General features: G+C 65.4%; 1 protein-coding gene across 12 annotated transcripts in view; it reads right to left on the bottom strand.

Annotated features, from left to right (window-relative positions):
* Positions 1 to 20,211, bottom strand: part of SBF1 (SET binding factor 1) — a 73,631-nt gene that overhangs the window by 50,411 nt on the left and 3,009 nt on the right. For 2 of the 12 annotated variants that reach the window (XM_048052631.2, XM_048052632.2), the window contains exon 1: positions 3,995 to 4,399. The exons of 1 other annotated variant lie outside the window; for it this stretch is intronic. In XM_048052631.2, coding sequence (XP_047908588.2) covers positions 3,995 to 4,208 — 214 coding nt within the window. In that variant the 5' untranslated portion in view covers positions 4,209 to 4,399. Of the gene's footprint in view, positions 1 to 3,994; positions 4,401 to 20,211 lie in introns of those variants that run through there. 9 more of the 12 variants (XM_048052639.2, XM_048052636.2, XM_048052628.2 and 6 more) reach the window with 8 other exon arrangements.

Here is a 20,211-nt window from a genome sequence, read left to right as displayed (position 1 = left end):
GCCCGTCGGGGAGGGCAAGCCAAGCACCCAGCTTCGAGTCATCACCCCTGGAGGTCTTCAAGAAACGCGTAGATGTAGAACTTGGAGGCACGTTTTAGTGGCGGACCTGTCACCGCTGGGGTACAGGCTGGACTGGATGATCACGGGGGTTTTTTCCAGCCTGACCCATTCCCTGATTCAGCCTCGCCTAGCCTTCGGCTGCACGCCTGCTGCGCCCTGCGCCCCACCCGGCCGCAGTGGGGCAGAGCGCCGTGCCCGAGCACCGGGGGAGCGCCTCTCACTGCAGGCCCTCCTAACGCCCAGCCCCGTTTCCTTCCCCTGGCACCGCGCACCGGCCGCGCACGCCCCCAGCCCGGTGACGCGGCCGAGTGCTGGGCGCCAGGTAAATGGCGCTGCCGGGAAGGGGCTGGAAGGAAAATCCCTCGCAGGTGATGGGCGGCACCGCCAGCAATGTAAACACCGCGCGCAGCGTAAGCACGGGGCACGCCACGGCCCTCACGGGGCAGCCGGAGCTGCAGGACGCGGCGTGCCACGGCCGGGCTTGGTGCTGCTGAAACTTCAGCCGGTGCCAGGCGTCCGGGCGGGACGCAAGCCTCATCCCGGGGGCACCGGGGCACCGGGTTTCACTTCTTGGAACTCCGACCTAAGCGCAGGCTCCTCCCGCTGCTCGGGCCAATTCCTGACATTATTTGTCTTTGAAGACAAATCCGCTTTCCCGCTTTGTTCCGTTCCACCGGCAATTCCCAAACATTCTCCTGGGCTACGCCACGCGGAAAGGCAGGGCGCTGGTGCCGAGGCAGCGCATGGCCCCGAGCCCCTTCCTGCAGCCCCGCTCGGCAGCGAGGGCTCTGCTCTAACGCCGGGCACCGAACACCAGCCAAGCCCGAAGCCAGGCCTGCAGCGAGGCCCCAGCAGAGGCTCTGCACCCCCGGAGGCCGCTGGCCACGTCTCCGCCGCGTCACCGCCGGGCGAGCACTGCCGCCTGCCCGAGCCGTTCATTACCTGCTGCCAGGTCCCCAGCCTGCGGCGTTTCAGCCCCTGCTCCTACGGGATCGGAGCGCCTCCAGCCAGGCGTGCCTTCCCTTCGGGCTCATTTCCACGTGGGAAGGGGAGCCCACTCCTGGTACCGTGCGGAGTCTGCTACAAACTGTGGAAGACTGCTAACTTGTAAAACCGCAATAAAAACACAAAATGCATGGGGTTTCTCAGCCTGAAGGGAACAACCGCTTCTAACCCTGACAGTCCGGTGAAGGACTGACACCAGACGCGAGAGCATGGAAAGGAGCTGGGGGTGCCCCATCCCTGGGGGGGCCCAAGGCCAGGCTGGGGGGGCCGGGGGCAGCTGGGGCTGGAGGAGGGGTTGTGCCCACAGCGGGGGTTGGAACCAGGTGGGCTTTGAGGTCCCTTCAACCCAACCCACTCCATCATTCTCTGAACAGAACAAGGAAATGCCAGAAGAGGAAAATGCTGCTCCTTTTGCTTGGCAGTAAACTCTAACGCAAAGACGGGGGGAAAAAACCCAAACCGAACAAGACCGTTGTTCACTGGCTCACGTGAGTACCCCAAAGCCCTCCCTCTTTCAGCATGCCGGGGAAGGAGGAATGATCTAAGCACTGGCCCAGTTTGCCCCGACCCCACCACGAGACCGTTCACGTCCACAGCGTTTGCCGGGACCAACGTCTCCTGCAGCTGCAGGAGGAGCTTTTGTTCCCAGGTGCTCGGCACAGGAGGCAGCACCGAGGGATCGGAGCCGCTGTCAGCACGGGGAACGCCACGCTCGGAGACAACAAGGGCTGCGAGTGACAACAGCAGGAACTGCCAGGAGGCGATACAGGGAGCAGCCAGCCTGCTGCCCCAGTGCCGGTGCTGCGCTGGCTTGCATCAGGTGCTGAACTGAGAGGAAACATCCGGAGATGTCTCACTAACCCCCCCGCAAAGCACGGCCGTTCGCGCACCGACTTCTGGCCTGATGGGGCCCTGGGCAACCTGATCTAGCGGGAGGCGTCCCTGCCCATGGCAGGGGGTTGGAACTGGATGGGCTTTAAGGGCCCTTCCAACCCGGGCCGTTCTATGACACGCAGAGGAGGGCACCGGCCGTGCCACACAAACGGCCCTCGGAAGGCTCCTCCAGCGCTCCTCCAGAGACCGCCCTGCCCCAGCTGCCCTGAGCGGCCCCGCACGCGGCACCACGCGGGGTTTTCGGCTCACCGCGGCGAGAGCTTGGCCGGGAGGTGCAGGAGAAGCCACCGAGCACCGCGCCGCACAGCCCAGCCTCGCAGCCGGCAGCGCCTCCCGTGCGCCTGCAGCACACGTGGCCGGGACGTCCCGCGGCGGTCGCGGCCGCAGCCGCTCGCACGGGCAGCAAGCAGAGCCCTGCCGCAGCGTGGGCAGAGCGGCCCCGAGGTCCAGCTGTTTGCAGGGTTTGTGTTTCAACTCGCAGGACTTAGCGGTGGAGAGCAGGAACGCTGCAAAACCAGCGCTCAGGGCCAGTGCTAACGGGGGGACCGGGTCAAGGAGAGGGAGGGAAGTGCTGCGCCGCAGCAGAGGCTGCGAGGAGCTGCAGGGGGACGCTCGCCAGGCAGCCCGGAGGGAAGCAGCCAGGGAAGCCGCCTTCCCGAAACTGGAATTTGTCTCAGGCCGACCCGGTTCTTCCCCTGCCCCCCGGCTGGGAAGTGACGACCGTGCCCCGTTCCACCCCTTGCTGAGAACTGCGCCAGCGGGGAAATGTGGGGATGCTGCGAAAACTGACGGCCACGACAAGGCACGATGCGCTCTGTCCACGTGGCCAGAGAACAACAAAACCCCTTTGGTCGGCTGCTTCACCACGCACCCCCGAGCTACGCGTGTGGGATCGCCTCCTGACTGCGGGGCCACGGGCCCCGTGCAGCACAAACCCGGCTCGCCGGGCGGGAGGCGAGGCGGCGCGGTGGGGCCGGGCAGCCCGGTGGGGGCTCAGCCTCGCCCCGGCTTGCAGCCCTGCTGGCAGGCAGGACAAGCCCAAACCAAGGAGAAGGAGAAGGAGCAGCTGGGCGGAGCGGGGCTGCAGCAGGAACCGAAGCCGAACGGTTCCTGCAGGAACCTCTCCGAAGGCGCCAGGGCAGCCAAGCCCACAGGACGGGGCTGTTGCTGACGGGAACTGAGAGCACCGTTAACCTCAGTCCCCGCCAGGAGGGAGAACCAACACATTCCCCTTTGGCCTCCACGCGTGCAGCTCCCCAGCGAGCTGGGGCTCGATGCTGGCGAGCCCCCCGCAGGTGCCCTCGGTCGCGCAGGCTCAGCAGCTGCAGGGGGCCGCTGCCACCGGGGGACCCCGAGGCACCGTGCCACGGGGGTCAGCTTCGAGAGGCTGCAACGGCGTCGGTGCTGAGCCCTTGCTCTGTGCAGAGCAGCCGCCACCCCGCAGAGCAGAGCGTTATGGCCTCTGAGACCAAGCACTGGCCCCATCCCTTGCTTGCCTGTGCGGTGCTGCTCCCGGAGCGCTGCAGAGCTGCTGGCCCCTTCCACCCCGGAGACCTGCTGCCGTGCCCGGGCAGGACGGAGCCGTGGGCAGCCCCCACCTGTAACCCCGCTGCAACCAGCGGACCGGCTCCTGTGAGCCCCAAGCCCACCGCGAGGGGCCCGGGGCTGCCGGCTGTGCCAGCCAGCAGAGCCCAGCGGGAGGTGAGCGGCGGCGGTGCGGTGCCCGCGGACACCCCCGGCACCAGCAGGACTCTGCCTGGGGCCCCCCAACTCCTCCGTCCTTACCTACACCACCTCATCCTCCGCACAAGAGATTAGCTGGAAAGCCTTTAAGAGGCAGGGGTGTCTCCTGAGGTCACTGGAGCTCGGAGGGAAGGGCAGGCAGCACCACGCCGGGCGGCGGGGACGAGTGGGGCCTGCAGGCAGCTCTGCCTGGGAGCAGCCGGTGCCATCACCCAGCTCCGGCTGCTCCACGAGCAGGCCCGGCGCCTCTGGGCACCTCCTGGAGGCCAGCAGCGTGTGCAGCGCTTCTCACCTCCGGCCTGGCCACGGCAGTCGCTCCGTGCGGGGGGGATCGCTGCACTGGGACACCAAAGGCACGGCCTGCGCCAGGCCGGCGCACCCAGGTCGCAGCACGGCTCCTGCAGGAGCAGCGTCCTCTGCAAACAGACAGACAGACAGACAGACAGACAGACAGACAGACTGACAGCAGCCCCAGGGGAGAAACCTCCAGACGATGCACAGCACATCAGCCACCTCGGTGCAGGAGAGGCACTGCCTGATCAGGCGAGGGAACGCTGTGCAGTCTAACTCAGGAGCAGGAAACAAAATCCTCCTCCGCCCCAAAATCCGCAGGCCCGAGGCACCAGGCAGGCAGAAGACAGCAGCGCCTGCCTCTGCCCACCCTGGGGTCCTCCCTTGGGTTCATCATCCCCAAAAGTGGGAACCAGATCCCGGAAACCAGAGGAAGAGGCTGGAAGGGGTTGCGCATGGCCTGAGCAACACCCCCTTCTCCACACCCGCAGCCTCCCAAAGAGCCGGTGGAGCCGTGAGACAATTTGACACTGACTTTGAGGGTAAGGGAAGCCCGTGGGGCTCGGTCCTGGTGCTTCTCCCCTCTCAGACGGAGCTGGTGCCCACGTGCCAGGGAAGCTGAGGGAGCAGCAGGAGCCCGGCCTCCTTCCCTGAGGCAGAGGCCGGTCGCTTTCAGCGAGAAAGCCTGACCCTGACAGGAGAGTGAACATCTCTCAGGTCCCACCCGTCGGCACCCCTGCCCTGCTCCTGCAGCACCTCCCTCACCGCGCTGCCGCGGCTGCAGGCACGGGACCTCGGCGATCGGCCTCACCCTGCTGAGACGGAGCTGCAGCCCGTCTGAGCACCTGCTTCTCCATGACAGCAGAGCATTGCCAGAGCCAGCGCCGACAAGTCTCGAAGGCTGTCAGGGCTCCTGCAGCCGGAGGACGGCGTCCCGCCGATGCCGTGGCCAGGGCGGCTCAGCGAGGCTCCGCTCGCTCCCGTCCCACCTCACCGACACCGCTGCAGCTCCGGCACTCGCCTCCTCCGCCGCCCTGCTTCAGCCGCGCTGTGCCGCCCAGATCTCAGAGCAGTGCTTCACCCTCTTCTCTTCACTACGCCCACTGCGCCCCTCGAGACAGAGATCTCCAGGAGGACAACCAGCTGCAAAGCACGCGATACCTGCACAACTCCCTGCTCGTCCAGGCCTCACAAAGCGCCGCCAGCACTTGGGGACACGAAGCCTCCACCCTGCCTCACTCGGCATCGGGAACACCACCAGCCTCCGCCCCATCTACAGGGGACAACCTGAGCTCTGGTCCCCCCACACTGAAGTTATCCTTAACAAAAGAAAAGGCTGGTCACGGCCTCTTAATGCGAGGCCTGAATTCACGGAAATGGTTAACCTTAAAATACAAGTTACGGCAGTTTCACGACTAACTCCTATGCAAGTCTGAACTACTTGGCAGCGTCCCTCCTAGCAGCGCTACAACACGCTCATCCGAGCCATCGGTGGCTTTAGGTCACTGCTACCAACTCTTGCAGCTGAGGTGGGTGAAGGGAGCTGCGGGTGCCCCGGGGCTGCTCCCCCCGCGGGCAGTAACGGCACTCGGCACGGGGCTGCCCAAGTGTGCCTAAGATCCACGCGGGCGGCGTCCAAGGAGTCCAAAGGAGGCCCCGGCCCCAGGCAGCCAGAACACAGCCACGTCTGTGCCGGCACCGCTGCCACGAGCAGCCCAAGCTCGAGCCCCCGCCGCCAGCCCAGGCCCGGTGCCCCGTCTCTGCACACCCGCCACGAGCGGGTCCGTGCCCGGCCGCGTGCCTGCGGTGCCGCTCCTCGCCGAGGGGGCGGCCCCGACCGCGGGAAGCCACCGGCACGTGGTGGCATCCCGGCCGTGTCCGCGGGCACGGCATTGCGCCTCAGCTTCCCCTCCAGAACGGGAGGCCGGCCCCTTATTTAAACTCTCTGGGTGGCCGAGAGGCTCTACAGAAAACAAAGAACCTGAGGAAAGGGCGTGCTTCGCCACTGCTCTGTTTGACTGTCCTCTTCCCCCCAGAGAGAAATCACGGAGCAAGCCGCGGCCCACACCTCCGCCCTCCTGAGCGAGGCCGCAGCTCGGCAGCGCCAGCAAGGGGAAAAGGGGAAAAGGGGAAAAAAAGGGGAAAAAAAAAAAAGGGGGGAAAAAAAAAAAAAGGGGAAAAAAAAGGGGAAAAGGGGAAAAAAAAGGGAAAAAGCCCCCACGCCAGGGACGTTCCCTGAGCTCCGCCACGGCGCAGAAGGCACTGAGCAGCCAGAAGCCTCCAGTGACAGAGGGCTCGGCGCGACTCACCCCACACAGCCGAGGTGCCCGCGGGGCTGGGAGATGCTCCCCCGGACCGAACGCGCCTGGAACGCGGAGGACAACACAAAACCCACAGAGCGTGGCGAGCGCCGGGCTGGCTTGCGGGGTGGTCTGCGACGCGCGGCACCGGTCGGCATTTATGAACGCCTCCTTGCCACATTCGCTCCCCTAAATCAGATTTCACAACTTCTCCCAAGAGACTCGAGGAAAAAAATTGTCCCCCACACGATGGCAGGACAAGGCACAGGGAGCGTTAGCCCCCGACAGATCCCAAACCCCCATTTTCAAACATTTTGGCCATTTATAAAGAGGCTCACACCCTGCAGGGGCCGAGCCTCCCACCACAGAGATGTTAATAACCTACCGAGCTCCCACGTGCGGAAAGAGAAAACACGACCAAAATCAAAACCAAATCTAAAATAAGAGCTGAAGTGGAGGAACTTCACGGGAGGACCAACTCCCAGGGCAGCTCCTCGAAGCGGGCACCGCTGCCCCGCCGCCAGCACGCTCCCCGTACCGGCAGGGCTCCGTCCCGACCCCATCACAGCACAGCAGCCCCTCCAGCCAAGGAACACGTCAAGTTTTAAGGTTTCAGCCCTTTCCTCCAACGTGCCTGGAGGTTTCCGTGCGAAGCAACGCGAATTTCCATACAGCCGAGCCCACAGGTGCCGGCTGCAGCGAGGAAGAAGCCCCCGTGCAGGACGGAGACGGCACGCACCTCGCCTGGAGCCGTCCCCGACCACCCGACTGCTGCCGGCACCGGGTGCAGCGCCCGCCTCACAACCGGGATTTTAACCTAAACGCCTGAAGAGCCCCCCCTTTGCACCTCCGCACCGCCTACTGCTCCACAAAGCAGAGACTGCAAGCGCCGCACAGGCCCTGGGGGCACTCGGCCTGCCGCCCCGCTTCGGTTTCAGTTCAGAAATCTCAGCGCCGAGTCTCTCGCTGCCAGCAGCGCTAATGGGGGTGCAGAGGAAACAAAGTCGAACGCGGGCGGACTGACTCCTGGGGACTAAACAAAAAGCAGAGCGTAAGTGGAAAAACAGCTTTTGTTCTTGATACAGCAAGGGGAAAAGAAAACGAGAGTGAAACTTCCACGCTGCAAGGAAGCAAAGCAACAAAACAAGCAGCCAACACACAAAACCAACACAACGCACAAACCGCCCTCTACTCCCAAAGTAATCCTGCCCGGAGCCAGAGCCGCCAACCAACGCGGCGCCGGGCTGCCAGCACTGACACGCCGCCCCGCGAGCACCAGAAGATGGCCGCAGCTTGGTGCGACCACGGCGAGCGCCACTGCGTGCCCTGGATGCCGGCAGCCACGCTCTGCACGCCCGGGGCCGGACACCGACGCGCAGGAGCAGCGGGCGCAGCGCAGGACCCCCTGCCCGCAGCCATCGTCAGCTCCTCCCAGGGCTGGAGAAGCGAGGTCCTCGGCCTTTGAAAGCCACGGAGTGCTAAAAGTGAATTCTGCCCAAGCTCTCAGGCTGAAGGGCCTGACTTCGAATAGACGCAGGGGCTCGGACGGCTTTGCCCTGAAGCACGGAGCCGCAGCAGGAGGGGGGAAGGGGCTGGCTGCAGGGAATCAGGCTGGGCGAGCGCATGCCCCTGGCCAGCGTGGCCCTTCCTCTCCTCCCGGGCGAGGGGCTCTGTTCCTACAAACCGGGGGCCTCAGAGCCAGCGGACCGCGGGCGAGGAGCCCACAGCCCAGCCGAGCGCGGCAGCGCACACGTCGCTGCAGTCACCAGCCAGCATCGGGCCGGACCAGGCGGCACGCGGTGCACGGCTCGGGAGGCAGGGACAGGCGGCTGAGCACGGATGCTCGCAGGGCACCAAGATGCGTGCCCCACGCGGCAGGCGGCCGTACGGGGCCGCACGCACGAGGCCAGCAGGCAGCGGCTCCTCCCAGCGCTGCTCTCACATCCCCTCCGGCAGGCAGAGAGCAAACGGGCCGCGGCCGCAGCCGCCTCGCGACCGTCGGGTACGCGGTGACTGCGTCTATATAAGGGAAGCCGAGCGAGGGACTACACGCTGCGCAGCAAGCCCCGGCTTCCTGCTTGGTCCCCTTCAGCCCACAAAAGTTTTTGTGCCTTTTTTTTTTTCTCAGAGTGACAACAGCAAACAATAGCAGGAACATGATTTTAGTTCGCAGAGCGAGGAGAACGGGCGGCCCCGGGGAGAGGAGCGCGCAGGCGCAGCGCGCCCACGAGCTCAGGGGCACCGCAGCAGAAGGCGCGCTCCTGCCGTTTCCCCAAATACGAAGTGGCATCGCCCCTGGCTCAGTTTTATTGTCTGCAGCGCAACAATTCAGCTCGCCGATTACCTCTTCTCAGGAGAGATGCTAACTGGACCCTGTTTGGGAAGTATCCTGCCCACTGAGGACAGCTCTGTGCAGGAGCAGGGGGAGCTGCTGTCGGACACGCTGGCACAGCCAGCAGCAAGCCGCTGGTTCTGAAGCCTCACACTGAAACCTGCTCAGGTCCTGCAGAAACGGAGAAGCCACAAACACGGTGGCAGCACAGCAATGAGGGGTTTGTGTCCGTACTTTGCCTACCTACAGGCACGAACCGATCGCAGAACCCTTCTGGAAATCCCAAAGCCGCCGTGCACCAGCGAGCGTCCACGCCGTGCCTTTGGCGCACCACGGAGCGATGTCAGCACGTGGGCTGCGCCCCTCTGGGCTCAGCCCAAGCCGGAGAGCACAGCCCCACGGAGAGGGGTGCTCGGCAAGGCGCGGGGCAGAGCCGTGCGGGGAGAGGCCCCTCGGCACCCCCGGTCACCCCCAGGGCTGCCGCTGCTGGGCTCTGCTCCCCGCCGCCAGCGTGCTGCTGGATGCGGAACCCGATTTGCCTCCGCTGTGCCTTCCACACCACCAGCCCCAAAGGCCTTTGGAGACCGGGGAAAGATGCAGTCAGCTCTCACAAAGCCTGCCGACCCCACCAGCCCGTTCCCGCGGGGAGCCCCGTGCAGCCCGGGCACGCAGCTCCTGCCCGTGGCCCTCCCCTGCCCGCCCAGGTCTGCATGTCCCCAGAGGATCTCTGCCGATAACTCACCAGCCGCCCCCAGGCACGCCGGCCCGGCTCGGAAAATGAGCTTTGTTCGCTCACAGCTGCTGAACAGCAGGAGCCGGGGCTGTGAAGGACCTTTCCTGAGATCCTCAGTGAAGTCATTCTGCCGAGGCTCAAGGAGGCTGCGACCGCGGGAGGGGCTGAACCGGGGCCCCACCGCCCCCCGGAGCCCGGTTGCTCCAGGGCTGGTGGCACGGCACGCAGCTCGGAAACGCTCCCTCCAGCTCCTCCGTGGGCACAGAGCAACCAGCCTCACCCTGCAAGCAGGCCACTGAACAACACGCCGCCCCGTGCTGGAAAACAGCAGTAAATCCCAGGATTTACATTAACTCCCGGCAGCGTCTCCATCTGGAAGCTCCGCAAATCCCAAAGCCCTGCCTCGCAGCCCTGACCCCCGGAGCACATCCTGCAGGGCCGCCCCGTGCAGGTCTCGCTGCTCTACGCACGCCGCGTGCCCAACGAACACCGGCGAGCTCGCCGGGCGCCGCTACCCACGACGCCACCGCACGTCCCTCGTCCCAGCGCCGCGCAGCGCTTCCTGGCAGCTCAGCGGCACCGCACGGCTCGTCCCCCTGCCTCCAGCACGGCCCCAGGCGTCACCGCACCTCTCGCTCGGTTCCACCTTTGTGGAGAGGCCACAAAGGGCACGCCAGCGGCCACCCAAAGCCCTCTGCCCCTGCCTCAGCCGTGGACTGAAGCGTGCGTGGTTTCAGACGGAACAGCGGTGTCACACGGACCGCGTCCAGGAGGAAACGGACCTCGGGAGAACAAACACGTTACCCGGCACGGGCGTGCCTTCCAAGGGCAAAGAGCTACTCGAGAACCTCGGTGGTGCTATTCCACGGGTACAGGGAACGGAGCAGAGACAGGGGGTGCGGGCACTGGTCCCCACCACGCAGGGGGTAGGAGCACCCTTGACCTTCACGCACCGCCTTCCCAGGTCTCCGCTCCCCCCGGGTGGGTCTCGCCCTGCCGTGCCCACGCGCAGACAGCTCCGCGGGGCGGACTGCCTGCCACCGCCAGGACAAACCTGCCGTGCCCAGAACAGCTCCCTGCTCCCTCCGTGCTCTGCTCCCCAGTGGCACACGTTCCATGTTTGCATTACAATCGCTCCCATCTTCTGCAGCGAAGCCCGGCACAGGCAGCACCGGCCTGCAGACCACGGCCAGCTCCCCGTGCGCCCCCCAGACCGCGGGGACCTGCGGCTGCTGCCCAGGCACCGCACTGACACCCGACGGAGCCTGAGGAGGGGAGCGGGGCTGAGGGTCCCACAGCGGTGAGGGGAGAGAATGTCGCAAATAACGGTTTGGAGGTGGACAGCAAGAGTTGTCCACGGAGGAAAGCAATGGCAAAGCTCTGAGGACAATCCTCCGTTTGGAGGGAGTGCTGCAGGTCCCCCACGCTCCCGCTCAGACTGCGAGCAGGACGGCCCCAGGTCCTGCAATCAGCCCTCAGAGCCGAGGATGCGGCTCCTTCCCATGGCAAAAGTAGGACAAAAGCTGTGGCAGCTGCGCGGAGAGGCGGGGCTGGTCTGCTTGGTTTTTCGTTTGTTTGTTTTTTAAAAAACTGCACAGGGCCACCGTCCTTGAGCAACACCCAGCGCTCCCGCTGGAGTGCGGCCACAGCCAGCCCCTCGTCCCCCGAACCGAGCTCCCCTCCCCAGGCACCACCCAGCCCCGCACCACGTCAGGACACCCAGCCACCATCCGACTGGGACGAGAAGAGCGCGCTTCCCCGCGCACGCTGGCGAGACCTTTATCCCCACGATTTTTACTTCTTGCTCTCTGCGGATTCGCAGACAGCCAAAATCACGAGCCACGGATGAGGGCGGCAGCTCCCAGGGTACCAGCACGAAGGCCGCAGGAGCACCGCTGGTCCCGCGCGCGCCGCAGCCCGCCGTGCCGCCGCTGCTCCTCTCCCGCTGCCCGGCAGGGCCCCGGGGCCGTCGGCTGGTCCGTGACTGAGCCCCGGCCTTCCACGGCACTTCCCACCGGGAAGAGATTTCCTTCTCCAACGAGTGATTCAGAGGGACCACAGCCCCTGCGCGTTCACGGAACGCCTGTCTCGTGACTCCCCTGCAGAAGCCTGCGGCGTTTCCACTCCTGCAGGGACGGCGCTCGCGGTGCCGCCTATTCAGCCTAGCGTGCTGAGGCAGCGCCAGATGACAGAGCGCTCTTATCCTTCCTGGCCTGATGCCACCGAGGCGCTTCACATCCAGGACACAGGGCCAAGATATGCCCACAGATGCTTTTGAAGGGCCTTTGAGAAAATGCAGCTACTTTTCCATGGGCAAAACCTTCTGTGGAAAGGCCAAGACCATGAAGAGGTGGAGGTTATGACCTTGTTTCGGGGAGGTCTGCTCAGCTTTCCCGCTGGTTATATATGGTCTGAATAACCTTACTATTGTACCCCTTACCGCACCTGCGAGTAAGGTGATAGCTGCCTGCCTCTGGAGTTTCACAACCCCCCGTCCGCTCTTGCCAAAAATTCGGTTCTCTGGGGTTTGTTTCATTTGTTCTCGCAGCGGCCTGGCGCAGCCTCAGGTCCCGGAGGCATCGGGGCCACGGCCAGCCCTTTCCTTGTGCTCTGCAGTGCTGCAAAATCCCCAAGCCCGGCAGCGTCGCTCTGCGCCCTGCCAGGACAGCGGCGTTACCGTCAGCAGCATCGCCGATACTCAGCGGGAACATCTCCGTGACGCCGCTTCAGGAGGCGACTGTCAGCCTGGCCACCCCACGGCCTCGAACCCAGCCTCCTTCCTCCCTCAGAGGCTCGAACTGAGCGAGTCCCCGGACCGAGGAGGTGGGACGGCGGGGCAGGAGGGGGGCTGGCACCGCCTCACCAACGTCTCCACCGCAGGGACACGGGGCTGGAGCCGGCCGCGACACACGGAGGTGACGGCAGCAGCGAAGCGGGCACCCCGCCGGGGGGCGGCGGGCACGTCCACAGAGCACGGCCCTGCCACCAACCTGCCCACGGCTACGGCCCCAAGCAGAGGGGCTCTCAGAGCTCACACCTTGCTTTTCTCCCGCTCCAGGCTGCCCCCGGCCATCAAATTAAATGTGGAGGCTGCAGGTGGCGATGAAGCTCCTGCGCGCTGCAGCGACACAGCGCCACAACCAGCCACAGGTGAACTCCCCGAAGGGACTGGCTCAAGCAGCAATCCCGGCCGGCCCTTGGGATGGCTCATACAGAAGAGACACGAGCCTAAAAATGGGACAAACCTTGAGTAGGTGCATCAGTTTTAAAAACATCCAACGCGATCACCCTGACATCCTCAACGGCGAGGAATTTCCCTGAGAAGTAACATTTTTGAGAGGCAGTTCTATAAAGTGAGAAGTGCCGAGAAAACTTGAGGTCAATAGAGAAGAATCAACATCCCCTTTCCCTGCTTCGTTAACTGTTAACGCGGCCTCAATTGCCAGCACTTAGAGTAAAAAAACCAAACAGGGATGTACAAGACGACAGTAAGGTTACAACAGCAAGGATAAAGGCAATTATGTGAAACGAGCAAGGAAACCTCCAAACGGCCAAAAAACCAGTCCAAACGGAGAGCAAAATAAAGAGCAAAACCAGAGCACGGTCAAGGCAGCTGAGGGAAGCTTGGAGAGCCTGAAGCCCGAGGCAGAACACGCAGCGCAATTCACTGAAGCAGCAGCAGGAATTCCCCCGAGAGCAGCTGCAGGAGCTGCGCAGGTCACGGCTCCACGCTGCACACGCCGCTGGCAGCGCCTCTGCTCGCTGCGCTTCTCTCCAGCCCGGGCACGCTGGCTGCTCCTGCCCGGCTCTGCTCTACAGAGAGTCTTCGAGGAAATCGCCAGGCAGGACTGGGTCCTTTTCCACTCAGAGACAACTCATCACACCGAGCTGTCAAGGAAAACGGCACCACGACGGCCTGGAAAATTAAAAACGCATGCGGTAACCAAAATCAGACAGGAGTTACCCGACAGCTGGAGAATGAAAAAATCTCCCCTAAGGCCTCCGTCGCTTTTTGTTCCCAACTCGCTTTAAATACACTGTTAGGAACAGAGCTGCTCCGCTGATTCACAACCACCGTGCAATTACCTTAACGAGCCGCCCGGACCAGGCAGCAGCAGACACGGGTGGACGAGCAGCGTCCGCAGAACAAGCGCGTCAGCTCCCCGGTGCGTTCCCGGGAGGCTTCAAGGAAAGAAACCTTCCCTTCCGCGGCTCTGCCACCACTTCCAGCCCACCTCCCTACCAGAGGAGGACGGGGCAGAGGGACACGGGTGACGGAGGCGGTGGGGACACCCCACGTGAAGCCCCTGGGAAGCGCCGCGCCGCCCCAGTGGCTGCCGAGCCGGAGAAGCAGCACGGCAGTGACGACACCCGCAGCGGCTCGGCCTGGGGCCGGGAGCTTGAGCGAAGGCTCAGCCCGCACGGGAACGGCCTTCTGGTGGCTCTAAGCAGGACCGCACGTAGCCCCAAAGACAAAGGCCAAGCCCCTCGAGCGCCTCCAAGCCCAACAAGCAGCTCCAGCACGCCGGCGTTCCGCTGGGTAACAAAATACCTGCGCTGCCGAGGCAGCGGCACTGACGCAGGTGATGGAAGCTGCCTGCTGGAGCAGCCCTCTTCTGTCCAAGCTCCTCTGCGCAACGAGGCGGCCGGGAAGGAGGCCGGGGGGAAGGAGGCCGGGGGGAAGGAGGCCGGGAAGGAGGCCCAGCACGGCCATGCTTCAGCTTGCCCTGGGCCGACAGGCACGGACCCTCGGGTTTCAGCCCGGCGCCCCGTTAACCGCACCGGGTTGCAGGGCACCACCGCCGCCCGGACCCTGGCAGGTGCCTCTCACCTCGGTGCCTCCCTGCGCTTCCGTCTCCTCACCGCACCTCCCCGCGCCCACACGTCCTGCGCCCGGCGAGGGCCCCCGGGGAGGCCCTGGGGGCACGGCGGGGAAGTTGGGCGCTCAGTGCAGGGGCACGAGGCGCTGAGCGGCTCCACAAGTCGCTTCTGCGCCGTAAGGTGCCAGCAGCTCCCTCGTCCCGACTGTGCATCGGTTGGGAACGCTAACGACAGGCGGTCCTGCCCCAGCTCATTAGGGAAGGCCATAATTAACGCTATCAGGACCTGCTGCAGTTGCACCTTACCGCCCAACTCCCCCAGCGTGGTTCTGTGTAACCGGCTGCCCGCAGCCCTTCGGCCCCCGGCTCCCACCGCCCATCCACGTGCCCGTGCCGCAGGGACGCCCGGCCCCCGGCTCACAGACGGCCGCTGCCGACACGCATCTGCTGGGGCTGCTCCTGCCCCTCAGACGGAGCCGTGCGGGGCCGCTCCTCGCCTTCTAGGGGAAAAAAAGCGCTGCCGTGCCCCCGGGCAGCCAGCTGCAGACTCCGCTGACTCCCGGTTATCGCAGCCCGTGCCGCTTCGCTAATCTGGGCTTTAACCACACCGCCAGCCTCGCTGCGGCTCCCAAGCAACGAGGCCGAGATTTGCTTATCCAATTTGACATCTCGAACGGAGCCAACTAACAGGAGCCATCACACTAGGAATGGGTGCCCAAGTTCAATCTCCAACACGGACAGAGCGCAGGGATACGTGCACACGCGGGACCCATTTCAGCCAGCACTGCCCGCACGGGAGCTTCCCGAGCTGCCTCTGCCGACGGGCGCTGACCTACGCGGTGAAGCAGCGCCCGCATCCGAAGCGACGTTGTCCTAACGCCCGTGCTCTCACCCACAGACATCCAAGCCACTGGTAGCCCATCGGAGTCACCCCTACAGATAACTACTGTATAAATCAGCGCTTCTCTTTGCCAGGGGGCTCACTCTGCTCGTTAGGAAGTAAATTGGAGCAGCCTATCTTTGGTACGCCGTACGGCACTGTGCACGCTGCCTGACCTCCTTCCTAAATAGGCCTGCTAAGTTCACATTGATCTCCTCCGGGAGCTTATCTCCCCTCGTTTCTAATCACCTGGCTTTTCACAGCAGCCCCTGCCATGCCAGCTGACAAAGTCCAGCGCCACCGAAGAGCGCCGCTTTCTCGCTCGCATCCACCCGCGCATGCCAAGCGATGCACGAACCCACGAGCACCGCGGCTTCGCTCACTGCTAAATAAAACCGATGACGCAGCCCCTCGCCGATACCCCTGCTGCCACCACAGCCGCTCCTCCAGAAGGAGCTGAAGCAAACAATTGTCCTCCGGCCGCGTCCTATTCAGCGCCGAACAGAGATGCTGTGTCCCAGGCGAGCACCCGGCAGCGTCCCGCTGCCCGCAGCTGCGCCCGCCCCGGCTCCGGCTCCTGCGCTCCTGCCGCAGGCGGCGCGGGAGCCGCGGTGCTGGGGGGCGGCAGGGGGCAGCCCCCGCAGCGGGGAAGGGCTGGACGCGGGGAGCACCGCACTGGGACCCGCCGCTGTCCCGCTGCACGCTGCCGAGCGGGCACCTGGCCCTGGCACAGGGCCTCCGCGTACCCAGCGCACCCAAACCCCCCGGCCGGGGCTCGCACCTAATTCAGCACCGACTTCCCCAGGTGTCAATTAACAGACACACACCGCCGTTCTCAGAGCACGAGATGCCTGGCTGCAGGTACCGAAACCCGCAGCAAAGCAAACGCTGGGCAAGGTCCCTAACACGGCACCGGAGGCCGTCGCCCGCTCCAGAAGAGTGAGGGATGCAGCGAGCACCCGAGCGGAGCCCCCTCGGGACGCCCCGCGCCGGGCGAACCCAGAAGCCGCCCAAGTCGGGCAGGGCGAGGGGGCAGCGCCGCAGCATCGCCTCCTCCCCGCGGCAGGGCCGTGACTCAGCCGGAGCGAAGGCGCGCTTATCTGGGCCATCGGCACGGTTCGGAGAGGAAGGTGACGTAGCGCCGAGGCGATCAGCCTGACTCGTTTCTGCTCCACTTCCTACGGCTACCCACAACACAAATGCGTCTGATAAACAGAGAGCTTCAATTCTTCCTCCCCAAAAAAACACCCTGCTGCACCATTTTGATCAAAAAAGCAGTCAGAAGAAAAAAAAACAAAAATAGCAGGCAGGACTATCCAAATCGCAGCGACGAGGCATCGGCAGCTGCCAAATACGCGGGCTGTTCCTGCACACTGACACGTGGCCGCTTCTGAGCCACGCCACAAACAAAGAGGGGACTGGAATCAGCACGAGGAAAGGGCCTCTGCTCCTCGGTGTGCCCGTGCTCACAGGCAGCCCTCTGGCACGCCGGCCGCCCCCTCGCTGGTGACCGCGGCCACCTCGGGCAGGCCCTGTGCGCCTCAGCTCCTTCTGCTGCAAAGCCAGCAGGGAGTCACACGCTCCGGGTATCTGAAGGACATGTTCCTGAAGCAGGATGATCCCTGCCCCGTGGCGGTCTCAGTACCTGGTGTGATGTCACGGGGCACCCGGCACATCGCAGCCTCCGAGGGCGAAGCAGCCCGGCCCGCGAGGCTTCATGCCGCAGTCACAGCAGACGTGGACAGGAGGAGGCCCCGGCCGTGCCCGCGGGACCACTGTGCCACAAGGCTCCTCTGCGCCGCCTCCTTCCCACCCCGCGGCCGGGGCTCCCGCGAGGCACCAGCAGAGCCACTGGGCAAAGGCCAGGGCACGTCCCTGCTGCGGCCGAGCCTTCCCTGCGTTTGTTTGCTTTCAGCATCTACAGAACCGCAGCTGCTTTTCATATCTGGCATCGCAGGGCCAGGAACCGGGAAATAAAACTGGCCGGGAACAAAGCCTTCAGATTCCGGCCCGAGCTGAGGCAAACACATGCTGAAGTGAGAGAAATTTTAAAGAATTTGCAAAATTCTCACTGGCAGCAAACAAAATATTACTAACAGTGAAGGAATCTGGTTACAGCGTATGTTTCAAATCGGTGCTTCCTCCTCATGCTCACCCGCTCTGCCCAAACGGTGACACACGGGGATGGCAGCTCGGGACGGGATGGGACGGGACGGGGCTCCAGCCCGGCCCCGCGGGAGGCTCCCGGTGAGCAGGGCTGGGCGGGATGGAGGGCTGAGGCACACACGGCTATGCAGAGGGCTGAGGCACACACGGCTACGCAGAGGGCTGAGGCACACACGGCTACGCAGAGGGCTGAGGCACACACAGCTATGCAGAGGGCTGAGGCACACACGGCTGAGGGCTGAGGCTCACACGGCTACGCAGAGGGCTGAGGCTGGCACACACGCGGCTGTCCGGCACGGGCGTCGCTGCGGGGCCCAAGCCGCTCCCACCGGGGCCACACACGGCGCCCCACGAGGCAGGAGGGCCGCCCGCGGCGGGGCTGAGCTTTCCATGCCGCCCCCAGGGACGCCGCAGGGTTACCAGCTGCAGAGGTGGGCCGGTGGAAAGTTTCACCCCCAGATGCTTCTCGTGCCGTTCGAGGCGATTTCAGAGCGTCGCCCACCCGGCCATCGGGGAAGCGCAGCGCCCCGGGGCCACGGCTGAAGCCCCGCCACGGGCACCGCGCAGCGCCCACGGCAGAGGCCAGGCTGTGGCTTCAGCGCCGGGGCGGCGAGAGCGTTCACAGCGCGGTGCCAGCCCGGGGCGGGGACGGGTGGCACAGGGGGAACGGAGCCCGCCCAGCACCGCGCGGCTCCCCCCGCCTGCTGCCTCACCACCACCGGGGCGACCGCAGGACTTCTCCCTTCTGATCCGCAGGAGCAGAACCACAGAACACGGCCTACGACGGGCTGCGCTGGCAGGGACCTCAAAGCCCCTCTGGTTCTGACCCCCACCATGGGCACGACCCCTCCTCCAGCTCCCGCTGCCCCCAGCCCGGCCTTGGGCCCCCCAGGGACAGGGCACCCCCAGCTCCTCGGGGCAGCCTGCGCCAGGCCCTCGCAGTAAAGAGCCTCTTCCTTATACCCGATCTCAGCCTGCCCTCTGTTACTTTAAAGCCCTTACGCCGTGTCCCATCACCACGTGCCCTGGTAAAAAGCCCCTCCCCAGCCGTAGCCCCCCCCTTGGGGGCTGTGAGCCAGCTGCGAGGCCCCCCCCGGGAACTTCTCGCCCCCAGGCCCAACGCCCCCAGCCCCCGGCTGGCCCCGTGGAGCTGCTCCCGCCCCGAGCATCCTCGCAGCTGCCCCTGGCCCCGCTCCAGCAGCTCCGTGTCCTGGTGCGGGGCCCAGAGCTGCACGCGGTGCTGCGGGGGGGCCTCCCGAGGGCAGGCGGAGGGGCGCATCCCCCCCTCGCCCCGCTGCCACGAGCACCTCCGGGAAGGGGCAGCGCCGAGCCCGGTGCCAGAGAGCGCCTGGCTGCCCATGGGAGCCGCTGCTGGCTGAGGGCTGCCCCGAGCCCCCGCTGAGCAGAGGGGCACAGAGGCTGCCAGGCGCCCGCCTCGCCATGCTCCCACCCACAGCGCCCAGAGCGCCTCCTCCAGGACGAGTCCAGCCACAGAGACCGAGGCGAGCCCAGCACAGGGGACGGAGGCGTCGCGGTTCCCAGCACGGCTGGGACACCCCTGCACGGGGCCGACCCCCGCGTGGAGACGCCCCCGCTCCCGGCAGCCGGAGCACAGCCGGACGGCAGGCACAGCCCCGCACGCACGGAGCACGTCCTCTGCTCCCGCGGTGCCCCCCCAAATGTCTGTGCGGGGAGCGAGCTCGCCGCCAACACCCACGGGAGGCGGCTCGGCGCACGGGGATGGCGCCAGCTGCGCGTGCGTGGCGCTGAGCGAGCGGGGCCGAGGCGGCGAGTCGCTCGGACGGGCCGCGCACCGAGGAGCGGAGCACAGCGCCCGTCTGCTGCCACGGGCGGCGCCTCCCCCAGGGGCACAGCGCGGACGCACTGGCAGCAGGAGCCCGGTGGGCTCCCCGGTGCCTGCACGGCACGGCGGGACGCGGCGGGTTGCCGTCAGCCTCTCCTGCACCAGCTGCACATCCTCCTCCCGGCCTTCACACCGACGGCCCAGCACGCCTCCTCCGGAGTGACTTTTGCGACGGAGAACGACACGGGACATTTCAGGTGCAGGCAAGAGCTAACGGAGCGCTCCGAGCAGCCTGCAGAACCAGGGAGAAAACTGCTAGCGCAGACAGGAACGAGCGCGCACCCTCCAGCAGCTCCGCGCCACAGCCGGGCCTTTAAGTGAAGATTTTTTTCCGCTCCGCTGCCAAGTCCCAAACCAGAACTCTGCTTTCCTGCCGCAACAGCTGAAGATCTCGCCACAAACAAAGCACAGAACAGCCCGACGAGAAGCGCTGCATACGGAGGGCGTGAGGGCAGGAGGCTCCGAAGGGCAGCTGCAAATTTGGACACAGCCAGAGACAGCAGCGCGCTCACAATGGCTCATTCTGAAGCGCGTTTCCTAAACCCCCTGATTTTATTGTTGTTTTCCAGCCCCCCACAGGGAAGGGGCCGCGGCTCGCTCACTGCTCCGTGCAGAAATCCCAAAGAAACCCCAAAGAGAGCCCTCGGCAGCGCTCGGCACGTCCTGAGGCTGCGCTGCTCTGCCCGAGATCCGGCCCCGCGCAGGCCACAGGGGACGGAGCGAAACCTCCCGGCCCCGGGGGGCAGCAAGCAGCCAGAAGGCCCGGCCCCGCAGCGCGGCCATTCCTCCTCATCCGCAGCGCCGCGAGCGCCCGGCGACCTGCGAACAGGCAGCTAGAGGGTAACAGGAGTCATCGGGGCAGGACGGGACCAGCGCTCGCGGATGAATGGGGCCGTTCCCTCAGCTGGGGCGCCGGCTCCGCGCGCAGCCCCCACAGGATGCAGCCCCTCTCCTGAGCGCACGCAGCCGGTGAGAGGCCCGTGTGTGCTGTGGGGCACGATCCCACGGCTCGGTGTGGCCCCGTGGCTCAGCATCGCAGCCCGGAGGGGAAGGCGGACAGACCCGTGCCTGGTGCACACCCAGAAACTCTGACAAGGCCCTTCCCCGGTCGGACAGCTTCTGT

This window comes from Anser cygnoides, chromosome 1 (assembly GCF_040182565.1).
Source record: "Anser cygnoides isolate HZ-2024a breed goose chromosome 1, Taihu_goose_T2T_genome, whole genome shotgun sequence".
In the NCBI taxonomy this organism is placed as follows: Eukaryota; Metazoa; Chordata; class Aves; order Anseriformes; family Anatidae; genus Anser; species Anser cygnoides.
The sequence above is the reverse complement of the archived record's forward strand: the minus strand, read 5'-3'. Positions and strand labels throughout refer to the sequence as shown.